At 43.3% G+C, this 15,779-nt stretch overlaps 1 protein-coding gene across 5 annotated transcripts in view; it reads right to left on the bottom strand.

Annotated features, from left to right (window-relative positions):
- Positions 1–15,779, bottom strand: part of FGFRL1 (fibroblast growth factor receptor like 1) — a 180,407-nt gene that overhangs the window by 84,838 nt on the left and 79,790 nt on the right. For all 5 annotated transcript variants that reach the window (XM_075054353.1, XM_075054442.1, XM_075054532.1 and 2 more), the window contains one exon: positions 6,280–6,552. In XM_075054353.1, the coding sequence (XP_074910454.1) occupies positions 6,280–6,552 (273 nt within the window). The remainder of the gene's footprint in view (positions 1–6,279; positions 6,553–15,779) is intronic.

Genomic DNA, 15,779 nt, shown 5'->3' with positions numbered 1-15,779 from the left:
CTGAACCAAAGCCCTACCTGCACCTCCACAGAGGGGTTACTGTCACCCAGTGACACCACGCCACACACTGACAAGAAGTCCTTGTGCGATGATTGCAGTTGCTAGGCCTCGAGTAGTAAACTAAGGCTCCCCTTTTCTGCTCAGCTCCCAAAGGCCAAAAACAATCTGAGCTTTAATTAGCAACATAACCATTACTAAGCATCAGTGACTATGGCCAGATCCTCATCTGGTGTTAATCACACTGCGTATGCACAGGAGGCCACCAACGTAGATCCAGCTGCTGGATTGGGGCCTTAACAAATTAAACATGAGAACTTTGTTACTGTTTATTGTCACAAGGAATTCTTCATTTCCATATAACAACTGACTAATCATCATTAGTCATGATTATATGCCCTGTGATTGTGTTAACGGTCCCAGGCTGGATGGGCTGCCTTTCACACTTTGGGTTGAAGTAAATGCACTAAAGACAGACTGCTAACTCCATACCATGAGCAGCACAAGCTACACCACCTTGTTCTCAAATGCAAACACTGCACCTTTTTTTCCTTTTTTTTTAAGTGTCGACTCATTTCAGTTTTTGCTTAGCATTAGCAGTCCCTTGGTGCACACATTGCTGACTCAGTGTTGATTCACATCTTCTTGCTGAGCACATCTCTCCCTGGTCCCCAGAGTTTATTAAGAGGCCAAAACCCAAACATAAATGAATTTGTCATGCTTTTCCAAGATGGCTGGTGGCACCTGACTCTGGGCTACAAATGTTTTCTCAGCTTTTGCACTATAAATGAGTTCTGAGACACAGATTGATGACTTCATTGGAGAACTGTAATGCAAACCATATTTTACTGTACTTGACTTTTTTTTCACACAGAAATTTCTAATGCTATGAGCAGAAAAAAGCATATTAGAATAAATATCCATTTAGACACTGCCATGATTTTTTTTCAGGATACTTATGCTGACTGGTTAAAAAAAAATGTTATTTTAATGCAAATTTTTCACACGTGCCGGTTATCAGAGAGAGCTGTCTTTGGACAAGCTGTAAAAAAGCATAAAATAGCAGCTGGCTCAGCAGGAAAAAGCTACTTTAAAGATAAATCATCTGATGTCAGGGAAGATTCTCAAAGCAATCAATTGCAGCAGACAGACAGCAGACATTTAATAGTAAATTTGATTTGTTTGAAAATGAGCTGTAGCTCAATTTCTGAACAGCCCATCAGAGGTTTAGGACAACAAACTGCGCTCTTCCTCCTGCTCTCTGCGTCAAGATTTTACTACTCCATAGCCCAAATGGGGCCAAGTGGCTTGGTCACTCAGAGGGCCAGGCACCAGAGAGGGGTATGAACTGGATGGATGATGGATTCTTCACCAAAATCTTCTTCCAAATAAACCCAAAGAAGAGAAAAAACAATTGCAGCAGTCAGAGATACAGGGCAAGAAAGAGAAACACCAGAGCAGCTGTTCCTTGGACTTAAATGTTGATCTTTTTTGTGCTGAGATGGACCCAAGCAAGATGTGTCTTTGGTAGTTTACAAACTGCAAGTGAAGCAAGAAGTCTACAGGGCAGAGACATTCCCAAACCCTACTCTTGTTGCTGCTTCCTTTTTCTTTGCTACAGAAGGTAATAAGAAACATGCATGCAGATGCAAAAATAGAGACAGTTTGATCTTTCATCACTTGGTTGAGCAATTGATGCAAGATGAAGCATTTACTGGCAGCACCTGTAGCAATAGCCCCACGTGTTGCAATGATGGCACACCTTGCAGGATTTGGCCCATAGCATTTCTGCAAGTGAAAAGTCCTCTGTGTTGTGCATTAGTGAAAGAGTTCATTATGTTACAGCATAAATATTTACTAATAGTCCTTCCTACAGCTGTTCACCAATAATTTTCCCTTCAGAGAATGACCAGACTTCTGGAACAAGTGATACTGTTTATTATTGCAGAAAGAGGTGGTAATGGAGGTTGTCCAACACTTCCTTGTTAGAAGACTTTGTTTTCAGTTATTTATAAGTCAGGAAAATCTCACCCATTTGGGCTAAGATTTCCCAGGGAGGCTCTGACGGCTAGACCATGCGATGGCTCCATACGTACAACCTTACAGCTTGTCCAAGTTGGCCACAGCTTGATACAGGCTTCAGTTACACCATCACATGCTGGGCTTTTTTCAGCACACAAGATGGACAGTTTTCAAATAATGAGCAGCTATTCAACATTTTGTTTCTTCCTCTTTTGCCTTAGGCTTCCTTTTAGAGCACACTGGCGAGGAAGTTTTATTCTGCAGTAAAGAAACCTCAGGTTTCAACCAAGCATCTAAAACCAAAATAAAGTTACTTTTCACACCTGTAGATTATAAATCAGCTTTTCTGCACTGATTCAGCTGGGAAAAAAACCTTAGAGATTAGATTTTCATGGGCATCATTGTACAAATAACTTTTGGGGAAAGTACAGCACATTTGTTTTGATGAGCTACAGATAATTCTCCACAATAAGGAACCATTGTACTTAATAACTGCAATGCCAATTTAATACTGATTAAAGAGAAGTTCCTCTTCCAGCATTTGTAAATCTGTCTGCAGCGTAATTGGCATCCCAAATCTTGTGGTAAGCCACAAAAACTATTAAGGCTGGCTAGGAGAGGAAATTGTAGTTTTGACTTATATTGGTTATCTGCTTTTACTGGCTTACATTTCACGCAGGGGTGTATTGGAGCAGGATTCCTTGGATCTTTGGGATCCGGGCCCTGCAGTCTGAGAAGACAGGGAAATAAGCTGGGCAGAAACCAATTGCTACCATCTGGGTTGGCAAAACCTTTGTCTGAGAAGGAAGATCAAAAACCTAGAATGAGAGAAGACTCCCTTCCCACACAGCAGCAGGAAGATGCTAAATTAGGAAGAAAAGACCTTAGCAAGTGTTATGAAGGAGCAATAGTCTTTTAGGGCGGTTTTAAGAGGTTTAGACTTAACTCTGAGCCACAGCTCATATTTTATGTGGTCTTGGACTAATCACCTCGTCTCTCTTTGCCTTGGTTACCATCTGTAAAATCACAGTAATCCGTCTCATCCGCACTTGCAGACTGAGAAGTTCTCCAGCCAGGCAACGTGCAGGTATGTCTACCAGACGTGTAGAGGCAGACCTAAGTTTGCTCTGCTCACGCACTGAGCTGGCTGGTTGCAAGCAAGGTCTGTCACGAAAGCTGCAAAGTGACATTCGAACAGGCCTACACCAAAATTATGACATCTACAGAGACCAACCGGCAACATAGACAAGGGAGCTCACCTCTGCCATGTCTGCTGGCACCCACTGATGTTGGTGAATCCACTGCCCTTTTTATTGCTTTGTACAGTGTCACAGATTTGTGTTGGTTCTCTATACTATAATGGAATACAGAGACTAATAGGAGTTATATAGCACTGAATGCAGGCAGAGAGGTTCAAGGCTGCTGAATTTTAGTCTCAGCTCTCTGAAGGAGCTTGGGTAAACCTTCATCTTATCCTGCTGCAGTGTACATGTATATGACACAGGTTTGACAGTTCCTCACTTGCCAGTGGTGTGGCAGACCTCAGTTAAAAACATATAGCGCATAACTCCAAAACCTTTCAATAAGCTACTTTATCGATTCCAGATATTACTGCTTAAATTCCCCGAATGTTTTCATGTCAAAATTAATTTTATTTTTTCAAGTCCCAACATTTAATGAATCATTTAATGCTATTCTAGATTTAATATCTTAACCACCTTGCCCATGTCTGACACTTGCATGGTTTTACGTGTGTGGTGTCAGCAGTAAAGCTGGAATAAGGGGGCTTTTTCTCCTTTGAAGGAGTGGGAGAACAGAGAAGCCATATGGTTCAAAAAGCCACTCTGCCTAATGAAGTTTGTGCTTTCCGGAACACAAACAAAACAGCTCCATCAATTTGATCTTCATCCTCAAAACTGACACACACTTGGTTTTAAAACACTGCCTCCTTCTCAAAAATCAACAAAGGATTGATTTGCTCTCAACCAAAAGCTTTTTCACCAAAACGAACACAAGCATCTGGCCAATGCATTAAATGTTTGGGTCCTTTGAAAGAATAAGTCAGTGATGCCTTGTGTTTTGCAAGAAAGACACTAGGGGAAAATTTGTTTTCAGGGGAAATTGTTCTAGTGAAAAGCAATTGGTTTGAAACGTTACATGAACACATCCGTACCACTGGAGACGAGGACATAAGTAATCTATCAAAAATGGTCTGAGCAACAACAATGCACAAGGGTACATTGTGAGACAAGGAAGGTGCAAAGATCGTAAGAAATACTGGTTTTAGCCAGCATTACAACAAGGATGCATGGAGATGAACGATAACTCAGCCCCTATGTCTGTCACACATTTAGTTTAAAGTTACCCTTTTCTTGGCACTTGGCGATCAATATTTGTTTGCGTAGGGCTCAATCTCACACCCACAGAGGCCAGTGGGAGCTTGCTATTTCCTTCCATAGCTGCCCGATGAGGATCTAAATAACTAGTGTTTGTGCCCAGGGCTTTTAAGTGCCAAATATAATGAACACTATTGTTCTTAACACAATTAAATTTGATAATCCAATTTCCCTGAGCAACTGAATTGGGGGTTTTGCCTCAATCTTTCCTGAATTCTAGTCCAACTTTCACCCTATGCCTCCTGGCTTTCCCCTTTCATTTGCTTCTGTTGTGCTATCGAGAATAGTCAGAGCCGCCTTTGACTCACAGATGCCTCAATGCCTCTTTGCCTTGGAATAATGTGAGCTGTCTTGGGCACTGAGCTTTATAGAAGATACTGGAAGACAGAGAAGATCAAAGACTTTGGCAGCCTCCACATACTGCAAAAGCACAAGCAGGACTGAAGCAGAGTCCTATAGCATTCCTTTCTCCACACCAAACAGTCTGGAAAGCATGTCCAAAAGGAGTCTGTATAGACATGACTCTTTATAGACAATTTCCACTTCACCCTTTTTGCTTGGTGTAGCCAAGAAAGATGGATGAATGTCGATAGGAAAGAGCTGAACAAGAAAAACCAAATCCGCAAACCATGTAAACTACAAGGTGGCTTTTGCGGCTTTATCCCACTAATGCTACAGGAGTCACATCACAAGGGTTTCCCTCACCTAAGCATCTCTTTCCTGATAAGACATTTAGATTCTGGTCTCTCTCCCATACTGGCTCTGCAGCAAAGTGCATTCTCCAAGAATCACCCTGTTATCGGGTGATAATCCTCCATCAAGCAGCACCAAGTGTTTGCTACATGCTCTGAGTCTACAGCAGCCCTCCTGCTGTGAAGGGGAAGAAGAAATAGAACAAAACCAGGCCAAGTGCCAACCAGTAGGCAGCTGGAAACTGCCCTAAACTCTGTCCTCACTTCCACTGTCTAAGAGAAACAGAACCCTCTAGACCAGATACTTGGGGTGCTGATCAGGCAACATGGTGAGCAAGATACCTGATCTCATCCCCTGCTTTGTAACCCTCTCCTTTGCTCCCTCAGCATCCTCCAGCATGCCAATTTTCATCCAGCTCTTTCCTTCCTCACATACAAGGACCGATGATCACACTTCTGTGGCAGTCGCAGCACAGGAATCTTTCATTACCCAGAGAAGTGTCTTTGGGGGCCTTCAGGAATGCTCAGCCCAGCAGGTGACCCCAAATTCCCATTGCCAGGCCAAGCAAGCCCTTTGAAGCAGGTCAAAAGCACAGTCAGTGAACCCATGGTCACCAAGATGGCATCTGAAGCTTTTTTAATCCTGCCTCCACCAAGAGGATTTCTCAGGAACTGAGCATCCCTCGGTCATATGCCAGCTCTGAGCTTTGTTTCAACCTAAATACTCTTATTCCTGAAGATACCATGCTTTGCAAAAGCTCAGTACATGGATCTCCCAGCTGTGTGTTTTTATATGGGTGCCTTAACATTTGTTTTGAGAACTATCCTGTTCCAACAGCAAACATAAAGATCAGTGTGACCTCTCCTTATCGCACAGCCTTTCCTGTGTGGAATTCATTGTGATCTGGACCCTAGTGACTATTGCATCATTTCTGTTTATTTGTAACCTTTGGCACTGCGTAATCTTATCTGCCTGCAGCCGGCTGCAGCAGAAGATGTGCAGCAACATAGCCAGCTCTGGCAATCCTCAAACACTGGAAAGGGCCGGTTAAGAGTGGAGGTCAGTAAATGATTAGCAAAGCAAATCTGCAATCACTGACAGCTACACAGAAATCGGCTCGCTCTCTCCCCCTAAAGCAGGTGAGGTCTGGCTTTTCTCCAGCTCTACTCACCAATCACGATGAGGGTGTAATTCACATTGGTGCTACCGAAGCCATTGGTGGCTTTGCAAATGTAGGTTCCCGCATCTTCGCTCTCCACCTCCTTGATTTTCAGCCCTTGCTGAAGGATTCGGAACCTTGTCCAGCCGCTGTGGATAGTGCGTCCATCCTTCATCCACATGGTGAGAGGCGGGGGGTCACCCTCCACTGGGCACAGGAGCTTGATGGTCCTCCCTAGCCTCACGGACTGACGGTGAATCACTTTATCAGCAATCCTTGGGGGGCCTAAGAAAGAACAGCGAGAGGAAGAGCTGTTATTACTTTTGTCGATGATACAGCACTGATTTAAAGACGAGTCATCAATCAGGCCATTACCCTGACTGCTATACAGAGATGTAGTGAAAGGTGCTTACCAAAAATCACTTACAACCAAGGCTAAAAATGCAGGCGATTACAGAGGGATACAACAACAGAGATACTGGTTTGTCCAAGACCTGAAGCTGTAGTCTTGCCATCAGCAGCAGCTCATGCTAACCCACTAGGGGAGCCTGGTTCTGAGTTTCTTTTGCTTTTCCAAAGCACTTCCATTTTCCTATAGCAAGGAGGAGTCCAATACACAAACTGTTCAGCTGTATTTGGTAAAGCAATTGTAGTTGTTTTAAAGCTAACACCTATCCTGAAGGCAAAATTAGTAACAGCACTGGTACTTAAAATACTGCTCCCCCCCCCAATGTTATAATCCTTTCATGTTGTACGTACAGTAATTCCCTTTAATAGTCACCAGATGGGCTTTATCTGAAATGCATAAGCCTGGAGTTGTTGGACATAAAGCATTCATTGGGAAGATACAGCATAGCCTGACATGGTAATATTGCTTATAGTCCAAAACAGGGTATTTTTATAAATTGCCTTAGCAACCCGTCTGGTTTGACCCGACTGACAAATATTTGTTCTTTATAAAAAGTGATAATGTCATGCAAATAAGAGTGTCCCTGGAATGCCACAGAGTGAACACACTGTTAGCCACATGATAACAGGATGCACTTGGACAGGCCAACACTCAGAAAAAAGAAGTGATAAAGACTCCAACAGTGGGAATGGCCCTATAACTGAATTCAAACCGAATTTCTTCCCAAGGGTCTGAAAAGTTGAAGCAGAGTCGTCTTCCTGCATCTGCCTTTTCTGCCTTTTCATTAATTGCACAAGTTCCCCACACAATCTGCAATAGCAATGCTCTTCCCAGAATAGCCTATTAATGCGTGTGATAATAAGCGCCCTGCTCTTGCATAAGGACAAAATGTTTTGCTAAGGATTGCTGATGCTGAGTTGCACCCAAAACCCACAAGATGTTTGTGGGATTTGGAACTACTCCCTCATACTTTATTCCTGTTCCAAGTGTTTTGCAGGATTGGACCCACATGGGCTAAGCTACAGAGCTCATATTTGCACTTCCTCATGACTAATTCCTATTATTCCAACGTCTGCCTGAATTTTCCCCAGCATGACTAAGGCAGTGCATACAGTCCAGCTCATGAATGACTACAGAGCTGCTACACAGCTTTGCTGGTGAACAGAAGTGCTGATCAAGCTGAGAAAGGAGTCATGAACTAGCTTGAAACTGATTAATTAAACTCATTAACTAATTAGTTTAACTCATTAACTAATTAGCCTGGTTAAACCAATGGGTCTTAGACACACTCAGATTCTAATGAAGTGCTGAAGACCCAAAGTGGGGATCTTGAGAGCACTTATTCTGAAAAAGTCAGTCCCTGGCAAAGATAAGAGCCATCCCTGCCCACCTTCTGCAGACACCTGTGGGACACCGTCTCAGAGGTGATGGTGCTCTCCCATACTCCAAGGGAACTGGCAAAATCCTGCCTATCCAGGTCTTTCTAAGCACTGCAAACCACACTGTTAATGTTCTTCAGCTTGGGAGACCTCCAGCTAGCTCTGTGGTTGGAGACATAATCCCAAAATCCTTTGAATGCTGATCTGACACAAGTCATGTTGCTGAATCTTTTCAAGTGGAAATCCACCCATCAGGAAGGGTTGTACGTGCTGGCTTTGATAAAGCAGAATTCACCAACACCGGGTGAGGATCCAGCCCCAAATTCTGCTACGTTTCCCTACATGGTGCAGTGTCTCACTCAGTGTAAAGGAGCAGAAATGTCCAGACAAGTCCACAGCCTTGTTGAAATTCTGGGTTGGCCCTTGGAGAGGTCCTTTCTGACCTAGAGCCCTACCAAACTAAGTCAAACTTTAAGAGTAGCTTCATTGCAATCTACTTGTGAGCCAGGATACTACTCCATGCATATTCAAATGGCAAAAACAGATCTATAATTAGTGCTGGGGAAAAATGTTTGGTACAGGGCAAGCAGGGACAGTGGAGAGAGAGAGCACCCTCCTCCCAACTTGGAAACCTGCTGTAGCTCCTTCAAAATCCCTTTCCTTCCGACATTCAGGTTGACTCCTGATGAATTTTGAGACCTGGAGGAATCAGATAGTTTCCCAATCACGTCATGTGCCTCACTGGGGCAGGCTGCACAAGCGGCTCTCCTGATGGCACCAGAGTTGCCGCTGGATCTGTCACATGTTTGGGTCAGCGGTAAGCTTGGTCCTCCTAAATGCCATTTTCCTTTGATTGACCTTTCGTTCTGAGGAATTGTTGGATCGCTCTCTGTCACAGGATCTATTCGCAGACCTTTATGACATTTAGAAAAGGGTGTGTTTCTTATAGCCTTTCGGCCTGAAAAGAAAAACACTAGCGCGGTCCTCTGCAGCCCTTCATTAGCCCCTCCAGCGACTTTCTCATGATGAGGAATAAAAATTCCCCCCCCCCTCTTTTTCCTGCTGTGAATTTTGCCAGATACAGCTGCATGCACTTCTCAATAAGGTACAGGCCCAGGACAAAGATGCTAAAACCTAGCTTCTGTTCATTTGGTGCTGTAAATATTCCCATTTTATTACCTATTATCTTTGCGTTAATAACTTTCTGCGCAAGCCGTACCCTCTCTCTGGAGAGAGAGCCTTTGCATACGCCAGAGGCTTCAGAGGCTCTGGCAAGCCAACGATAGCTGGACCTCCTGTAGACGGCTACTGCAAGAATAAAATGTTGATATCATCACGGATCTCTGTCTCTCTTTCTAATGTACAGGCATCCACTGGGTCTTATTTCACTACATATCTGTACAGCCCTGCCTTGGGACTACAACAGTGACAGATGAATGCTTTTCAAGTCAAGATACACTTTGGCACATCTCGCCACTCTGCTCTGTCAGTATTTGGAGGGGAGGCGGTGGAGAAGGGGAAGAGTGTTTTGCAAAAAGGCCCTTCTCCAACATCCCCTGGGCAGCGGGTACTGCTGACACAGAGCTGCCTCACATGACGTATCAGGGAAATCCCACGCTATCCAGATAAAAACGTATTCCCCCTCTGAATCCATACATTAAGCTGCCCAGAACCACTCAGGTTCCCCTGGAGTTTAATTTTCAGGGCTTCTCTACGGCAGTTCCATCTTCTGCTATATGAATGGAGCAAAAAGATGCAGTAAAAACATGCTGAGCACCCCAATTTCTCATGTGCTTCACTGCTACAGAAGGGAGCTCCCTACCTTGCAGAACTGGCCCATAATATGCCAGGGGGGTGGCCATGAGAGCAGAGTGCCCAATAGCCACCGGCTCTCCCAAGGCATCAATTTGGGAGTGTCCCTTGGTGGCTGCTTCCCGCGGGGCTGGGGCATGCGTGCGCTCACAGCTCAGCGCGGCAGCAGAGCCCAGGGCACAGCCCACGGCCCTGCAGGCTGGATACATTTCCACAGCTGCTTAGAGAAGCAAAATCCCAGGAAAGCACCTGCTGCTTCACCTACAGCTGCCAGCGAGGTAAAAACAGGCTGAACCCTGGCTGCTGCCGACATCCCATCCCTTGCCGCTGCCAGCTTCTGTCCCATGTTCTACTACAGCATAAAAAAGCACGTGCAATTACTCCTCAAGCAGCCGGTGTCACGATCTCGGCCGTCCTAGACTCCAGCTTTGTGTTCTATGTGAGCAGAAGTGATCTAATGTATTTTGAGAGCAATACCCTACAGCTGCTTGCTGTAGTGCTGCTCTTGCCTTGTTTGTGGGTTATGCATTAGAGCAACACCACAAGAGATGGATAGCAACTCCATAAGGGATTGTTTTGAAACCATTTTGTTAAACCAGATTGTTAAACTTGTGAATTCATACACCTACCAAGAGAAAAATTTTAATGCCAATATATACCATCTATCTGGCTATGGAAGGGATCCCGTGATTTGCCATGTGCCTGCACCCATGGGCCAAAGCTCCAGACTGGATCCTTTCAAGACAGAGCAGGAGAGAGCAGTGCTCTTTGTCCCTGGGTGTAAATCCTGGGGGAGGTGTCCCTACACCATAATCACCCTGATTTCTTTGCCATTAGGCAGCGATTCTTGAAAAAATCAGCCTTTATTAAGTGCTGAGAATCTGCAACCTCTGACGTTCCTGAAGACAGAGATTACTTCCTGCAGCATTTTGCCCTGGGATATAGGAGAAGGGGCCAAAAGTGAGGCCCCAGGTAGATATACCATCAAAATTGCTGATACAGATTTTCACACATTTTTATAGTCAGGAAAGGAGGAGGGAAGGTGGGGAGAGAAAACAACCACCATTTCTTGTTTCCACTCTTGCAATTTTCCATTAGGCAAAGGCAACTCTCTACGGCCCCAGGGCACTGCTGAGAAACACATTTTTAAGCCACACCATGCTGGAGAGGGCACAGCTGACTTCACAGCCTGTGACGGAGCTATTACAATTAGTTAAGCCCTACCTTGACACAAAACCAGTGGAGGCAGGTTTTCGTCAGTCCCTCTTGTCCTCAACCCAATAGTTTGAGAGAATAATTTCTTAATATTTTGGCCAAGGGGGAAGGGTGGGGTTTGACATCCATGGATGTGACTTGGGAAGAAGTGACGAGAATGCAGCTGCCTCCCCCCATGCCTGGTTGTTATTCTTTCTCCAAATACAAACTAAATATAACTTTGCCCCATAACATTCAAATCATTTTAGTTACTAGAAGGGATCATGCCTGGAGTTCCAAGGGCCAGGGTGCAATCAGGCTTAAAATATAATTTAAACAATCCAGACCCTATGTTTTCCACCAAGTTATTTTCTTGCTTGTAGTTTCCCCATCTGCAAATACATATAAGTACACCCAGAAAGAAACCAACAATCCCAGTCAGATGCCAAGTCTTCTGTTCAAGATCATATAAGCCCAGTCAAATATTAATAAGGAAATGCCGTGATCACCTCATTTGTTTTAAATATTTCTGCTCATATACATGCAGACAAGTGTGCAGATTTATTTGCCTCATTTACGAATACAAGCAACTGGAATCTCCATTCTGTTCCATTATATAAAAGACAGATCCTACACCTGTCTTACTGAACAGCTGGGCAATTTTCAATTTATATCCACTATCCTATACCACAGAAAAGCCCCACTTGCTGCTCTACTGCTGACGCTGCTTTACAAGCATTCCTGCTCTCCCCCCCCAGTGCCTTGGAAGAAATGGTGCTTGCCACTTCTTGGCAAAAGGAGTTATGTAAAACCCAAGAAAGCCTCTTTACTATAGCAAATAGCTATTTCCGGGAAGCAGCAAAAAAAATTTCTAGAAGTGTATTTAAGACACAACAGTGGAATAGCCTGGAGCTTCCTGTCCATATTTCTCACAGCCAAAAACACACACACATGTAATTATATTTTCCTGGACTGCATTGCAAAGTTCATGCACTCGTTCAACTCATACATGTAGTAAACATGATTTATAGCTCTGTGTGAAAACCTTCTAGATATATGGTGTTTTGATAGTGACTCGAACCTAGCACTATAATTTAGTAACACCTAGCAGTGAAAGCTAAATGATTTCCCACTCCACATTCCTAACTTTCCATGAACCCCTTTTACTGCTAACCTGGGGAGGAGATACTGCTTCTACAATTGTTTGGACTTAGCCTTGTTATTCCTTCAACTAAACTGCACACTAACGTCAAGCTTCACATATGGTGAACACACCAGCACTGACCCATGTCCTATGAGACCATTTGCCATGATACAGTTCAAAGTGAACTTTATTAACACATTAAACATAATTACAAAGAGGAAATTCCAAGGAAGGTCAACCAGCTCGGACAGTTTCTTGGAATGGAAAATAATTTATAATATCCACATACTGTATTGTAAAGTTTATAAAGAAGTTAAATAAGTTTTAAGGGCCCCATGGGTTATGTATATTTTATTATTTAATACCAAACACATTCACTTTCCATGAAGATAAGATTTCTTTTGAAGTCCTGTGTTAGCAAATTAGCAAAGTCATTTACCATGAAGCACCTAAACAACCCATCAATGCATGCGAGGAATTAACGTCAGGGACTGGGGTACCACAGATGATGTGTGTCCTACGGGGAGAATACAGCCAAGCACAGAAATATTTCATTATGACAGTGAGATGGAGTTGGACAATGGTGGCTAACCAAACCACTTCTTCAGCGTGAACACAATCTCTTACACCAACCCTTGGGGCGACATTTGGCTTTCACCATACACATCACTGTAAATCCTGATCCTCCAAAGTCCTTGGCGCAAGGGTGGTTCACACCAAAGTTGATTTCTTTCACCTCTCCCCATGCTTCAGAATGGATGAACACAGATGGCTGGAAAGGACCATCTAAAATCCACATTTTAAACCTGCATCCAGAGTTGGCTAACTTGGGATATCCATTGCTAGAAAGCTGAGCTGAATGACAACTGCTTACAGGAGGAGTTTAACCCTCTCTGCAAGACCAACATGTGAATTATACACTTACACTCTCTGCACGTCATTATTACCATTATTTGTATTGGCATTCAAGCTGTAATTATGGAGCAATGGATAGAGGCCTCACTATGCTGGGGGCTGGACAAACACCTACCAAGGAGCAAATCCCACCAGGAAGGGCTTAGAAAGCAATGATGGCAAGAGTTTCAATTAACAAGAGTAGTTGTTCCTGAAAGAGAGGAGCTCTTGGCTCTCTGCACAGTGGGAAACCATGACATGGAGAGCAGAACTGATAAAAATGCTTTTTGAGAGAGATAAAGGGATGACAGTTTTGCCCTTGTATACCATTGGAATAAGCAGTTCAAAGGACTGGCGAATCCAACATCTTTCCATATTTTCAAAACAAACCAGTTTGCATTTCCAAAAGGTATGCATTAGCCAAGTACAGTAGGGGTCAGCGTAGGGGTAACTGGGCCAAATGCTTTGGTATGTGACATGAGGAGATCAGATTAGATGAGCTAATGGGTCCTTCTTGGCTTGAAAACATAGGCGCCCACAGACAAAAACAATGCTTATCAAAAACAATCAAAAGATTAAAGAAAAAAACAACAGCATCACTGTAGAACAAAGACTCTTAGAGAGGAACACAAACCCGCCATAAGTATTTGCTGATCAGCCCCGATGACTGGTCAGGCTTAGCTTTGGGAATAGCAGACTTGTTTGCAGGAGCAAGTTCTAGGCTTGGGCTGCAGAGCTGAGCCCAACAACCTGATGGAGAAAACAGCTTTGCGGGTTCATTTTACAGCAAGTGAAGTGACATGTTTTCTTTCTTCCCTACCTCTGTGGTAGGAGCTGCTTTCCTGATGAAATGGATATTTATTGATAGCACAAGAAGTGCTTGCCATATTTTTACATGAGTAATAACTAGCCCCTTGGGTGAAGGCTGCCAGTAAATTTTCTACTCTAGATGTTCCAAAAATAAGAAAAATAGAATATTTGGGAACACGTTCCATTTAATTAAGTGCCCTGCATACACATTTCACTGAGATTTAATAAAATAGTTATTGTATGTTAAACAATTGGCACTTGATTATTGCATAGATTTATTGCAGTTCAACAACAGTAGATGAGATACGTATCTCTTACATGGTTTTTAAATCCTTTGAGCATATGTTTTCAATAATCAGTTGGTATTTATTTAACATGAAATTACCATCTTATTAAATTAAATGTGCACGGGTGACATTCAATTTCAAGTGTTGCTGAACGTTTTTTCAGCAGCAAAAAATAGTAACTTTATCCCTTAGGTTTTGAGGTAGCAAACGCAGAGGAGAGTTAGGATTACTTCAAATTACTTTTGAAGAAACAGACTTCATATGCTCGAAGGTTTCTCTTCTAGTGTGGAAGAAAAGGTATTATTTATTGTTTCTTAAGTGCTGCCAGTGGGCTTAGCGTGGGCCAAAAGAGACGACTAATATTTCTACTCTAAGGCTAAAATTATACTGACGGCGCAGTTCAGGTATGCAGTTCAATGGATAACCAGAAGACTTCTTTTAGAGAAGAGATAAGTACAACAAAGGTGTGTTGGCACATGTACCCACACAATCTACCTTTTTCATTCCCATTCAAGAAGGCAAACCCACCTGAATAATGGCTTTCCTAATTTGCTTTTTCAAAAGAAATGGCATTAAAACACATTTTCAAGGTTCTGAAATTAAAAGACTTTCTTTTTTAGCCTTCTGTTTCCAGGAGGGACAAACTGCCTAACTCTGGAAGAAAGCTAGAAATCCTCTGGCTTGAGGGAGGCAGGCAGATCCAGAACCCAAGCGAAAATCCTGTCCCATAGCACCAACGTGCTCTCCCCAAACCTAACCCAAACCCCCAGCATTTCTACAAATCACACAGGGACCGTTCCTGCCAACATAAGGCGTTTGTTTGCTTCCCATAAGCTCTGGGAAACACTCCTGTCAGGCAGCCCTGAATCAGCTTCTGGGGTTAATCGACCCCAATTTTAACATAAATGCTCTTGTACTCTCCCCTTCCAACTGCTTCCCAAGCATGCAAATCCTCCTTCATAGGCCCAGTGGATTTCCCAGCCAAATTGCCCACCACCTCCAAGACTTTCAGCAAAACAAACCAGACACTCTGCAAATCTCAGTTTAATTCACTTATTTTGTAACAAAACTCCCCTTCGAGCCACCAGTTGCAATCTTGTCCCAAAACCCAAGGCTTCAAAGACAGGTATTTACTTCTGAGACAATCTGCTCCATTTTTTGTCCCCTTCTTTGTCCCTCCTGCCTATGTGCAGTATCCTGTCGCCTAATTATTTTATTTGAACAGCTCCTAGAAAATAGGATGCCCAAGTTCAAGTTTGGTGACACGGATTCCCCTTGAACTTTGGTAGTCAATATTTAACCCAGTCTAAGCACAATGCAAGGTTTAATAAGTAATTAGCCATTTCCCTTATAGACAGACGTTTGTGTGAGAGCTGTACAAGCAGGAAATTGTAAGTGTCATTGTTTATGTCTGCAGGGAAACAGAAACCACGATAATTGACTCTGTGCCATATTCGGGAACGATGTGAACAAAGATCTTTAAATAGTCGGTTTGCCTTCCTACTAGTCCACAGCAGCAAGTCTTTGGTCATACACTGACACAGGAGCCTTTTTCATTTGTATCCAAGAATCTGGTTTTCCTC

This window comes from Buteo buteo, chromosome 1 (genome assembly GCF_964188355.1).
Source record: "Buteo buteo chromosome 1, bButBut1.hap1.1, whole genome shotgun sequence".
In the NCBI taxonomy this organism is placed as follows: Eukaryota; Metazoa; Chordata; class Aves; order Accipitriformes; family Accipitridae; genus Buteo; species Buteo buteo.
The sequence above is the reverse complement of the archived record's forward strand: the minus strand, read 5'-3'. Positions and strand labels throughout refer to the sequence as shown.